Source organism: Aulonocara sp. 'chitande type north' Nkhata Bay, linkage group LG17, assembly GCF_057382095.1.
Source record: "Aulonocara sp. 'chitande type north' Nkhata Bay isolate Kocher_YH1m ecotype deep benthic linkage group LG17, A_spYH_male_GT1.1, whole genome shotgun sequence".
NCBI lineage: Eukaryota > Metazoa > Chordata > Actinopteri > Cichliformes > Cichlidae > Aulonocara > Aulonocara sp. 'chitande type north' Nkhata Bay.
In genome coordinates this window covers 18,373,477-18,386,967 of record NC_141360.1, presented here as the reverse complement: position 1 = coordinate 18,386,967, position 13,491 = coordinate 18,373,477, and the positions used below count along the sequence as shown (strand labels likewise).

The 13,491-nt window shown below is 39.9% G+C and overlaps 1 protein-coding gene across 8 annotated transcripts in view; it reads left to right on the top strand.

Annotated features, from left to right (window-relative positions):
• LOC147309929 (filamin-C-like) overlaps positions 1–13,491 on the top strand; it is a 59,814-nt gene that overhangs the window by 10,464 nt on the left and 35,859 nt on the right. For 5 of the 8 annotated variants that reach the window (XM_086270251.1, XM_086270256.1, XM_086270250.1 and 2 more), the window contains exons 2-9: positions 4,316–4,564; positions 6,441–6,538; positions 8,254–8,404; positions 9,592–9,710; positions 9,797–9,874; positions 10,517–10,682; positions 10,974–11,174; positions 12,416–12,538. In XM_086270251.1, the coding sequence (XP_086126377.1) occupies positions 4,316–4,564; positions 6,441–6,538; positions 8,254–8,404; positions 9,592–9,710; positions 9,797–9,874; positions 10,517–10,682; positions 10,974–11,174; positions 12,416–12,538 (1,185 nt within the window). The remainder of the gene's footprint in view (positions 1–4,315; positions 4,565–6,440; positions 6,539–8,253; positions 8,405–9,591; positions 9,711–9,796; positions 9,875–10,516; positions 10,683–10,973; positions 11,175–12,415; positions 12,539–13,491) is intronic. The other 3 variants (XM_086270253.1, XM_086270257.1, XM_086270254.1) reach the window with 1 other exon arrangement.

The following is a 13,491-nucleotide window of genomic DNA, read 5'->3' as shown; positions in this document are numbered from 1 at the left end:
GCCTGCAAGTATTTGATTAGTCCTGCCACTTCTGTCAGATGTGAGAGACTGTTCTCAGTTGCAGGTCACAGTAACAAAAAAGAAAGCTACCTTCAGCTCAGAAAATGTGAACAGACTAGTTTGTCTAAGTAACTGGCTGAAGAAGACGGACAGTAAATAACCATGGAGGTATTGTGAGTCCAGTAGGTTTGTTATGTTTTGCACTAAAATGTTCAATGATCACACTGTTTTAACCTAATGTACAAAATAAGGTTACTTAGAGTTTAAAGGTGAAGCTGTTGAAATAACCTTTTATGTTTCTGCCTTATCTTTTTTAAGAAGAAAACCTGCACTTTATGTTGACATTTTTATTATTATTATTATTGTAAGACAATACAATTTTGAAAATGTACTTAAAATGGCACTTTATTGTTAAGTCTGCCCAATTTTGAACAGGGATGTTAGGTTTCTCTGTTTTGGATTGAGTTAAATCCTTTTTTTTCTTCCAGAAATTAAAAGAGGTTGAGTTACAATACATGTCCATGTCTATTATTTGATTCTGTCACCCACTAAAACCCTTTTCAATTTAAAAAAAAAAAAAAAAAAAAAGCACTCTTGGACAAATTTTCTTGTGTGATTAAATGCGATTATTCGAGATTAATTAATTATAAAGTCGCTAATTAATTAGATTAATTTTTTTGACCTAATGACAGTGTGTGACTGGTGCACAGTGGCTGTGGTTTCATGGTCAGAGTAACTTTACATCAAGTGTAGCAGAGACTCATTCACTGAATTCCACCTTCATACCAACTTTAGCACTCAGTAGAAATCGTCATATCGTCGTCACCCCCCCCCACACACACACACACCTGAATCCACTTGAACCCCTGACTGTACACATTGACTGTACCTGTTTAGAGGTAAAGTCACCCTCTACAATGCAGGCAACAGAAATATAGATTTATTTATTTTTTCCTTCTTTTTCTTCCAGTTCAAACTGAAAATAATTAGGATTAAAAAAGTTAGATTAAAGTTTGTATTCCCATCTACTGACATTATTTTATCATTATGTTGATATAGCACAAGGTTCAGTTAGCATTGTGCAAGACATAGAAATGTCTTCCAAAGATCTGCTTATACTTTCTTACTTTTTTACTTTTAATTAAGTATAGAAGTAAAGTTAAATCAGTACTTCACCTTTTTGTGGTGTGTTTCTAACAGTAGTACCTGTACTTCTGCTTAAGTACAGAATGTCTTTACTTTTGCCAACTCTGGTCAGAGGCCTTAAGAAGATCATTTGTAACCTTCACTAAAGCTGTTTCTGTGCTGCTATGAGCTCTGAAACCTGACTGAAACTCTTCGGATAAGCCATTGCTCTGCAGATGATCTGTTAGCTGTTTGACAACTACTCTTTCAAGGATTTTTGAGATAAAAGGAAGGTTGGAGGCCTGTAATTAGCTAATACAGCTGGGCCAAGTGTAGGGATGGGTATCGTTTTGGTTTTATCCGATACCGGTGCCAAACCGGTACTTTTGAAACGGTGCCGGTGCTTAAACGGTGCTCAAACCAGTGCTTAAAGAATGGAGAGCACAAAATTGGTCCAAAAACCTCTCATGTTCAGCTGGTTTTTTGTAAAAAGATAACAATGTTAGCCTTTTCTGCAGCTATGGGGCATATATGGTATCACTCTTGGCTGGAAGCAGTGCTTAAACAATGGACAAACACAAACTTTGTCCAAAAACTTCTCATGTTTAACTGTTTTCCACTTTTTCTTTGGTCATTTTAGCCTTTTTGGCCAGGGTGAAGGGAGTATCTGCCATCAAACAAGAGGACAGCCGCATGTAGCTATGATGATGTTTGCTAGTTCACCTTACATGCATTAATGTAATAACGTGGTTAGCCTACTCAACGTAAATTACACACGAACAACATTAAGCTACTCACGCAGAGAAGAACGGCTGCTGCTGCCATCATCATCCGTCATCATTTCTGCTACACTGGCAGGGCAAGGGGCCAGGACTCTCCTCTTTGGGTTTTTGGGGGATGATGCTAACTCCGGGTCCGATAACAGGCACCACACCCACAGTAGATGTGCTCGGTGTGAGGTCTTGCAGCAAGCTATCAAATACGGCGCATTTCTCGGCTTTTAAAAAAAAAAACGCTATGCGTCGCCAGGTGTTTCATCGGATTTGAGGTGTTACCTCCTTTGACAGTATCACAGTATCAGCTTAAAGCACTTGTTGCAGGCTGCTGAGTTTGCATATTTTGCTGTGAAGTACAACCAGACTTTTGACCGCTTCGCCTTGGGCATTTTTAATCTGTAGCTCTGCTCTAAAAGAACATACGTACCTGGACCCGCCTACTATCCTCGGAAACATAAAATGATCGGCTAGAATCTAAAGTGTATCACAGCTCAGGAAAAAAAAAGCACCGAAATAAAGCACCGAAATGTGCGCTGCTTTTCGGTCTGGTTACTACCGTTTATGTCAGAACCGGTGCCATCATGGCACCGGACACCGGTACCCATCCCTAGCCAAGTGCTGGCTTTTTAAGTAAAGGTTTAAATACTGCCAGCTTGAAGGCCTGTGGTACATAGCCAATTATTAGAGATAGGCCGATCATATTTAAGATTGAAGCATTAATTAATGGCAGGACTTCTTTGAGCAGTTTTGTAGGAATGGGGTCAAAAAGACACGATGGTTTGGAGAAGTAATTACTGAAGTTAACTCAGAAAGATTAATTGGAGTAAAAGACTAAATAAATAGTGTTACATCTGTGCGAGGATTATGAATATTTCTTTCTCTAATAGTTAAAATTTTATTTGTGAAGAAGTTCATTAAGTCATTATTACTAGTTGGTCTTTAGTTTGTCTCTTTGGGAGCTGACACAGGCGATGGGGCTTTGGGGGGATAACAGGAGAGAAGCTGCATAGAGGCGTGTAACTCTGTTTCCTGGTCCAAACTCTGGATAGTCACATTTTGGTGGTTTTAATAAATTTGACCAGATTTCTAGAAATGAAAGCTGCTCCATCCAATGTGGGACGGATACCATCTCTCCTAACAAGACCAGGTTTCCCTCAGAAAGTTACCCAATTATCTATAAAGCTCACATCATCAAAATAAGCTGGCAGGCAGTGTTCGTGTTGCTTGTATGTGGTAATGTGAAGTTAAAGGCGCTGAAAACAGCCAAAGCGTGAGTGAAACTCCAGCTGTGTGTTTAGAAGTTGGTTTCCTCGCCTCCTGATTGGGTAGGCCTTCAGAAATTTTAACAACACTCAGGGGGAAACACAAGGTTTTCTGCTGTTTTAAAGACGACATGTTCACATGACAAGCTGACCTCAATATAGAAAGAAAGCAAATTCACCTGAGAATTCAGGTGTGTGACAGAAAACAACAGCAGTGTTCAGCAGAGCAGGAGAAATGTGTCTGAGGGTGTCCTCCATCAGATTCCTGTTAGTGTGTGTGTGTGTGTGTGTGTGTGTGTGTGTGTGTGTGTGTGTGTGTGTGTGTGTGTGTGTGTGTGTGCGCGCATGTGTTTCCTATTTAAACTGACCTCATTCCTCAGAGCGGGGGCTGCATGACATCATGCTGCTCGCTGCTGTCGATGGATGAAACTTTTCTGCACGATGACAGAAAAAAATAAGTCTCCTGATGTCTGAAAGATAAACAGAGAGCAGACATGAACTTTTATTTTGGCACTCTTTGGCAGAACAGGAAACTGGGTCACGAAATGTTGGAAATCAAATTCAGCTGAACGTGACTTTAAATTAATCAAAACCAGCTGTTAACATCTGTTCACTGATGCTCCACACGTCACAGAATCAAAATACCACAACAGCGCACGTAAAAGTATAAAAATATAATCATCTACAGTCATGATACAAAGAAAGTTAAAAACAACCTCATAAGAAAAAACAACCATGACACATTACACCGTGTCTTTATTTAATTAATGAAACTAAGTCCATCTCATATTTCAGCAACAGTAAGTTGCACTGATGGTTCCTGTGTGACTTCATCAGTCCGTCTCATCTCTGCGGGGGATTTTTAGTCCACTCTTTTTCACAGCCATGCTTTAGTTCATTGAGGTTTGCAGCATTCATTCATGCACAGCTCTCTGAGCTCTGCAGCCCTTCTAAACAGCCATACCTGTTAGTCTTTTTCTAATTGTGCTGTCATGAACTTTGACTTTTAACCTGCTAACTGATGCTTGTAGAGTCTGACATGTAGTTCTTGGTTTTGTTGCTCAGTCTGACGTCAGGGTGGATTTGCTAGAGCACTCAATCCTGGAAAGACACTCACATTAAAACACCTGAATGACTCTGTATTTATTTCAGACTCCAAAGCCATCGTGGATGGGAATCTGAAGCTGATCCTGGGTCTTATCTGGACCCTGATCCTCCACTACTCCATCTCCATGCCCATGTGGGAGGACGAGGATGACGAAGACGCCAAGAAACTGACTCCTAAACAGCGTCTGCTGGGCTGGATCCAGAACAAGGTGCCCCAGCTCCCCATCACCAACTTCCACCGAGACTGGAGGGACGGCAAGGCGCTGGGAGCTCTGGTGGACAACTGCGCCCCCGGTAGGATCCCGCTGACACTGCACACAGTGTGCAGAGACGCTGATGTTTAAGTTAAAAATGATCAGTAAAAGTAGTTTAAATGTTTTAAGACAGGAAGCTGACTGAGTTTGGTTTTCTTTAAAACGTTCCTGTGATTTAAAGAAAAGCGGCTGCTGTTTTCCTGGAAGCTGAGGAAAGCTTCCAGGAAAATATAGACGCTGTCAAATAAAAACTTTCCCTGAAGCCGTCAAACTGTCAGTTAAAGTGAACATGTGCTTAAATAATCTGTGAGCTGATGTGAAGCAGCTGCTAAATCTAAACTATCGATTTGTTCCTGTGTCAAAGTTTTCTCCAGAAAACCTGATATTTAACTTCCTGTATCGATGTCTGGAGGGTTTGGTCATCGGCTGAGTGCTTCGCTCTGGAACTGATCCAGCCCCACTAACCTGGAGTCAGGCTGTAAAAATGTCTTGACTTTGCAGGAAAAGTTGAAATCTTCACATGGAAGTTTGTACAGCACACTTGGGGAGGAGGAGGAGTTAATCCTCTTATCAGCTTCAGGCTCAGAGTGTTTCTGTGTTTCTGCTTCATGTCAGCAGCTTCAGGAAACAAGCAGCAGCTGAAATCTGCAGTTTCTGCTCTGATCCTCATCAGAGAGCAGCGAAGGACAAATATGTATAACTCATCAGCTTTAACGTTCAGCTAATTTTGAGTTTTTCAGTCCAGGGTGAGGTGTGCCGGATATTTTCTGATCTCATTTTTGAGTTTGTGAAGCTTATTATGCAGCCAGAGGCTCGTTACCTTTGTGGAAATGTGTTCAAGTAATTTATGAGGACAAAGTGTGTGTGCTCAGGGCTGATTACAAGAAACTGGCTGAACATATTGTTCCATATTTTTTGTTTTCATCATCATTTCTCTCTGATTAAGGTCTAACAGAAGAATCCTCCTGTTTTATGTTTAATAACAGTCACATATTTTATTCATGTTTTCTGCTCCAGTTTCATAAATGCTTTTTCTTTTTCTCTTTCATCATCGGAAACTTTTATCTTTAATATTTCCGTATAACAGACCTGCATTAACTAACTGCAACACCTCCTCCATTTCCAGTTCATAGTCAGCACTTAACTGTGAAAATATTTACAAATAATTCAAAGTGCATTAAAATAGAAATGTTGAGAAGATCTTGTTACTTTGACTCTGTAAGTCTGACCCTCGACGAGGTTTGATGATGAGCGTCTGCTGCCTCTGTTTGTATGTAAAACCAACAAGAACTGAAACGAGTAAACCGGCTCAATCAAAATAAAACCTGTAATAACTAAACCTACAGTTTCATTACAAAGCTGGTTTCTCCTAGATTACAAAGTAAACCCGTTCATCCATTTATAAATATAAAATACAGACATAATTACAACAAATTTTAGACATTTGTTTGTTTTCTCAAGAATATTCTGTAATTTCACAGTGAAGCATATGCGAGTTAGAGAAAATTGTGCACATGAAACAGAAGTAGTCAAAGTGTCTTTTAATTATAAAGTACTCTGTAGTCAAAGTCCATAAAGAGCCCATATCACATATTTTTATGTTCATAATTTAATATGTGGCATAAATCGAATATGTAGTTTTTTTCATGTTAGTTTGATATTAACTCCCAAACTTTGTCTCTTATGGAAATGAACTCGTGTCAGACATGTTCTGAGTTTCTAAAGCTTGAACAAAAAGGAACTCGCTACACAAATCAAGGAAAAATAAATCTTATTTTGAAATATTTTCTCTGCAAACTGTTAAGCAGGAGCTCATCGGATGTTCTGCAGCAGAGGCGACTCAGACTGAACGTCGTCCTGCAGGACAGACTAGTCTCCTGTACATAATGAAACCTCTCTGTCTGTGCTGCCTTCAGGTCTGTGTCCCGACTGGGAAACATGGGATCCCAGTCAGCCAGTGGAGAACGCCCGGGAAGCCATGCAACAGGCTGACGATTGGCTGGGAGTGCCACAGGTAACACCTACCTGCGCACGGACTGCAACACATTCAGTGTCTGTTCTCTGAGTTTCTTCTTACTGATTAATGAGAAAATCAGAGCCAAAATCTAGGAAACAGCTACAAAATAAAAGCCTCTGCTTCACTGAACATGGATGAATCAGGGATAAGTTGACCTGTATGCTGTTTATATCTGCCGGTGAGCTTTGTGGTTCCTTTGAATTCAGGCTCAGAGGATATATTTGTTACGATTAAATTGAACTTCAGAAATAGCAGTCGTGGTTGAGCCATGATCCATGTGGATGATTCACACGCTCGACTCTATTTTCAGCCTGCAGAGATGTGAGCAGGCTGCAGTTTAAATTAGCAGCAGAGCAGATGAGTCAAAGCGATTGTTCACTCAGTAGTCTGAGGCACGAAGTCAGAGTCTGAGTTCAGCTGCTGCCTAATTTCTGCAGGTCGGAGGTGAATTAAGCCTCTCTAATTTCCCAGAAAGTTTAATCATAAAATTCAACTGCCAGAGTCGTTTAAATGAGAAACGCAGAAATTTTTTAGTCAGAACTTGTAAAGAGAGGAATAATGTATAAATGTTTTCACAAGAAATTAGAGGGAAATGATTTGGTAAGGAGCGCTTAAGTGGAAAAAACACATAACGATGACAATAATGATAAAACTCTTTGCACTGTTCTCAGGTTGATTCAGGCGGTTTTCCTCTGAGATTTCAGACGTCTTCTCACTCTCCTTCGCTGAGCAAGCAGCTGTTTACCATTTCACCGACCCCTCACGTGTTCTGTTCTTTTGTTATTTATGTAATTAAAAAACAGATTTTCTGATCAGATGAAACCATTCATTTTGATTTCCCTCCAGTTTCTCTTCCATGGAGGATTTTGGACTCGACTCCCTCAATCTCTTATGAACTCACTCACTTCAGCTGTTGGAGATTAGAGACGTCTTTATCGAGGCCATCTGATGTGTTTCTGGCAAAATGAAATCGTTTTTAAGTTTCCAGCTGTTATTTTTTAAATAAGTATTTGCAGCTGGAAATGTATTGATTGTAACAGGTTTACTGACATGTTCACAAGCTCATCAGCTAATTTATGTCCTACCACTCTGAGCTTCACGAGAAAGAGCAGGGCATCCCCTAATCAGAAGGTCGGTGGTTCGATCCTAAGCGCCTCTATTGTGTGTGTGTGTATGTGTGTTTCTGGGTTAGTAAAAAAATGCTTAAAGACGTAAATTATTATAACTTGTTGTGAAAAGTGCTTTGAATGCTGAGTTCGAGTAAATGGTAAATGGTAAATGGCCTGCATTTGTATAGCGCTTTTCTAGTCCATAGGACCCCAAAGCGCTTCACACTACATTCAGTCATTCACCCATTCACACACACATTCACACACTGGCGATAGCAAGCTACATTGCTAGAGTAGAACATTGCTATAAAAGGACCAGTCCATTTAACATAGTTCCAACTTAAAAGCAAAGCAAAGAAATAAAACTGCAACTAAATCAGGAGATGTTAAGCATAATATGAGAAAACAAATTTCTAGCTGCAAAACAATTTTCCTTGAAGGTTTTTAAACTTCTGAAGAAATCGTCAGTAAATGGAAAACTTACCTTACCAGTCACACAGGAGAACCGTTAGCAAGGACATGTAGTTCCAGTTCGATAAAGCTTGAGTGTGTGGCTGCTGTGTGTTGAGCTGATGCAATTTTCGTCTTGTCCTTCCTCTCCAGGTGATTGCTCCTGAGGAGATCGTCGATCCTAATGTGGATGAGCACTCTGTGATGACCTACCTGTCTCAGTTCCCTAAAGCCAAACTGAAGCCCGGTGCCCCCTTGAGGGCCAAATCGCTACACCCCAAGAGGGCTAAGGCCTACGGACCAGGTGAGTGGAAAATGCACAGGAACAAAGTTCATTAATCAAACTTCAAGTTTTATTGAGGTTTTAGAAAAATTTCTGGTAGAATCGACTCATTGGGATTGTACAAAAAACGTATTGTAATACCTCAAAATTCCATCAATCATTTAGATATTTGTCTCATTACTCAAAACAAAGTTGTTAGGTGTGGCTGTGTGCAGACAGGAATAGGACCCAAGGTGCAGACTCCGGAGACAGAACTTAAACCAAAACAGCTTTAATGCTGAACTCAAACATAACATAACTGGGGAAAAAAGGTCAAAAATAAACTCACACCAGCGGATTGCCAAAACACACAGCAAAATAAACGGTAGATTGCGACACAGACACTAAGAAACACAGGGCTTAAATACACAGAGGGAGCAATCAGGGAATGAGTAACAGGAGGGAAACACAGCTGGGACAAATTAGAACTGACGAGACCAAAGAAGCGTAACCTGAACACACTGAGATAAGACAGAGACCTTCAAAGTAAAACAGGAAACACATAACACAGACTGAACAAAGACACAGACTCACATGCAGGCACTACAAAGGGAACAGAGACGTGGGAACAGGGCAGACACAAACACTGACTGAACACGGGGATATAGGAACTTAAGATACACATAGACGCGAACTAGACAAGGGGATGCAGGTGATAGGGGAGACATAAGCCATAAGACGGAACTCAAAGAAACCAAAAACTAGAAAGTATAAATAATAACATAAACTCAAACACCCTGGGTCAACGACCCAGGCATCCTAACAAAAGTACCTAATCTGAGGATGTCTTTGGGCTTATTTAACTCCTTTTTTTGTTTCATAGATGAAACACTGAAGTGGAAAAAGATCATTGCTAAATTTCCAGAATATTAAAATGTTTAATAAATGCAGATGCACATTTAAACTGAAATCATGCTCAAATAGCAATTTTATTTGTACTGTTAGCTGAATTAAAACAAGTTTTCTAAATATGTTATCGACATCAGCACATTACGGCCCTAAATCCAGAAACAGTCAACTTTATTGTAGCTTCTGTTATTAACACGGTACTACCACATCTGAAAAACTATGTCGCCATTTACGTAGTTCGATGCTATCGGAGGACTTTCACAAACATTTCCATTCATTACTTCAAACAATAAAGTTACGTGTGATCGCTGTGTTTGCAGGTATCGAGCCTCGAGGTAACATGGTTCTGAAACCAGCAGAGTTCCTGGTGGAGACGGTGGAGGCTGGACTGGGAGAAGTTCTAGTTTATGTGGAGGATCCAGAGGGACACACAGAAGAGGTGCAAACACACCCTCACATTAATTTAAAAGGACACAAAAGTTAAATATAACTGAGATTATGCTGCATCATTTCTGTCTCCATCAGGCCCGAGTCATCCCCAACAACGACAAGAACCGAACCTACTCTGTGGTCTACCTGCCCAAAGTGGAGGGGCTTCATAAAGTAAGAAGCTCTCACTGTAAGGCTGAAAGAAGTACAGTGGTTCTTATGTTATTGATCAGAAACACAGGGCCATGGTTCCCAACGTTCTTCATCTGATGGACCTGCACAGCCTATAACATGGACCCAGAGCCCTTCATGTTTGAAGGGGAACCCATTTACATTGGACAAGGATGACTTTACCATTTAAGATAAATAAATACAAATACAAATAAATGTCATCATCCACAATCATTAGCATAACTGTTCACTGACTCATCAATAACTGCATTCTCTTTCACCATTAATTATCACTTTTAATCATGTATGCATATCTATTTGCTACCATTTATCAGTTCCTTTTAACTTTAACTGGTGATGTCTGCTCAATTTTGGTCTCTGTAATTTTTTTAATGTTTATGTTTGAGCTAATCTTTCTGCAGAAGAACTCCCTGTGATGCTTATACCCCTGATTGGGGAATACTGAACCAATGACATGTATAATTCACATGGATCATGTGTGGATAAAGGAGCTGTTTCTTGTGTTGTCCTTTTGACAGGTTCTGAATGTTTCCTGGTTCCTTTGTCTTAGCTTTTGTTTAATTCATGGAAACACAAATTTATGTTTGTGAACCTAACAGGCCTTTGCGGTCCTCTTCCACTCAGGTAAAGGTGTTGTTTGCTGGTCAGGACATCGACAGAAGCCCCTTCATTGTAAATGTTTCAAAAGCCATGGGCGGCGACCCAACCAGAGTTCAGGCCCGCGGGCTGGGACTGCAGCCAACGGGAAATGTGGCCAACAAACCTACATACTTTGATATTTACACTGCAGGTAAGTCTCATTGTATTGTTAGTTTGTCTGAGCTACATTCCCTTAATAAAAGAAAATTGATGAAAAGTTTTTCTTCCATCATTACTCTTGAAAGAACAAATTAAAACCAAAATTATGCACAAAAACATTTTGTGGTCTCTCGGAGGGACTCTGACTCTATATTTCCATTAGCTCTGGGTATCCACTGCTATATTTCCTGCAGATGACCTTCATTGTCTGATACTGTTCCAGTGACTGTCACATTCCTCCTCCATTGTTTAAAGGTCTTGTTATTCTCTGTCCGTACACCAGGAGCGGGTGCTGGAGATGTGGGCGTCATCATTGTGGACTCAAATGGCCGCAGGGATACAGTGGAGATTGTCCTGGAGAACAGAGGCGACAGTGTATTTCGGTGCACCTATGTCCCTGTCCTGGAGGGACCTCATGTCGTCTGTGTGACTTTTGCTGGGCAGCAGATTCCCAGAAGTCCTTTCACTGTCCACATCTCCGAAGGTGGGCTATTAACATTTACTTTATGTCTACAACACTACAAACTGACCTTTCTAACTCTTTCCTGCATTCTAGGTGCTAGGCAGTTCCTTCAGTGATTTAAAATGAAAACCACAATTTTGTCCTAAAGTCCTATCTTATATGTAATTCTTTAAATCTGCAGATATATTTTTATTTCATTCATTTAATATAGTCAACTTAAATATTTACAATATTTATTTTAAACATTTAACTGACCCTGTCTCTTATTGTAATACATTCACCAGCACAGATCTCTGATCAGCATGCGTGTAACATTAAACTTCAATGGATTTTGTAACAGGAACCTTTGGTATCGTCCAAGTCCAGGTCTTCTGAGATTGTCTGTGCTTCCTTTATGGTTCACTCTATGGACTTTCATGTTTTTAGGCTGTGGTGTTTGATCACCTCTGGTTTGCTGGAACAGGATGTGGATATTTATATGGACTGGATTATGTCTGACTTGGCTGTTCTTGATCTGGGATTTGGCTACTTTTGGTTAGGACTTGTAAGTCATGTTTGGAGCGTTCCTAATTTGTCTTAATTTGGAGCCTAAATTTAGGGTATTATTGGCAACTTGGTCTTGTCTTGTAATTTGTTGCAGAAGTAGCCTTGGGATGTCATGTTGGATTAAACTAATTTGGAATTAGATGAGGGGATTTTTCAATATTGAACTTAAGAATCGTGAAATGTGATTTCCAAGGATTTAAGATATAAATCAGGACCGTGTTGATCCAGGACACTGAGTTTGGGAATAGCTTACCTTAATTTGAAGTCTAACTTGACTTATCTTTGAAAATGGGACTAGCCTGATTCAACTGACTTGAGAAAATTCCAGTGACTTGAGACTAACTTTGCAGAATTAATGCAGAATTAAACTTTATCCCAACTGTCTACGGGTTTGATTTATGTTGGTTAGGTGGTTAGGTCTGGAATAGTTTGTTTTGGGTTGACTGGATTTCCTATGTTTTATTTAGCGTTGGTTTGTTGGTTGTGTTTGATTTGTTTTAGTTTTGTTTGGATTGATTTGGCTCGTTTGCTTTATTTTAGTGCATTTGGGTTGGGTTATTTTGGGTTTGCTTAGTTTTCGTTTGGTTTGGGTTGGGTTGATTTGGTTGAATTTGGAGAGTTCGTCTTGCTTTGGTGACGCTGCCCTTTAACCGATCTGGGTTCTGTCCTCCTTGTGCCGATGTACAAATGCATCATACTGTTATTCCCTCCTTCAGTTTCACAGAGTGTCCCTCCTCCTGGGTCTCCAGTGCAGATTGTACCTCAGTCCATACGCACCCCACCTGCTGACAAGACCAGGAGAGCTCCTCCTCCAACACCACCCAAACCCAGGCGACCAAGTTAGTACAGGCCATTGACAGGATGCAACTGGAGCCTGCCTGCGCTAGCCTGGTCTTTTCGACTCAAACTGTCTTCACTTTGGCCCCATATGGATGGGGGTTCCCTGCCTTACAGCATGTCCTGGCACTGCTTCATCCTGAGCAGCTTGTTCTTTTTCTACATCTCAGAAACTGAATGTGGTAGTCTAAAGCCCTTTTTGAATGGCATCAGAAATAATTAGGAATTATTTAAGTTCATCATTATTTTATCATTATTATTTTATTACACTTTAGTTCTGTAGAAATTCAAGCTTAATAATTTACATTTGGGTTGGTTGTGGTGTTCTGGGATGCATTTTGTCAAAACTATCTATCCTGAGAACATGTTGTTAGGTCAGTAGGTTGATAAAAGCAGCAAAGAAAGCAATTCCAAGTAACTCAAGCTATTTACTGCTCAGTTTTTTGTTTTTGTTTTGTTTTTTTAGCTCCATTGCCCACAGATTCAACTTTTGTGTCAGCAAAAATCCAGAATATTCTCCTGAGTGGGTTAGTATGTGTGGTGGGTCACGTCTTGTAAACATTTGGAGACTTTTGTTTGATTTAGATGGTTAACAAAAAATCTACAAGAACCGTTGAGGGCTGGAAAACGACACTGACAAAGTAGCCCAAGAACAGCTCAGATTTTCTTGGTATCACTTTTAATTTTAAGAAATTTTGTAGAATTGAACAGGGTTCAACTATATAAGGAGGTATTAAGAAAAAGTGTGTTATGAAGAAGATTCTGGGTTGTTTTATTGGTTTGAATCTGTAATTTGAATAACAACTAAACAGAATAAGAAGTGTTAATAACATCTTAGCAAAACAACAAAATTAACCACTTTAAAATAAAGTGGTTAGCAAGTGACTTCACATAATTATATATAATCAAAGAAGAGGCTTAAATGCCAGAGTGATCTTCTACTTGCTCCTCCCCA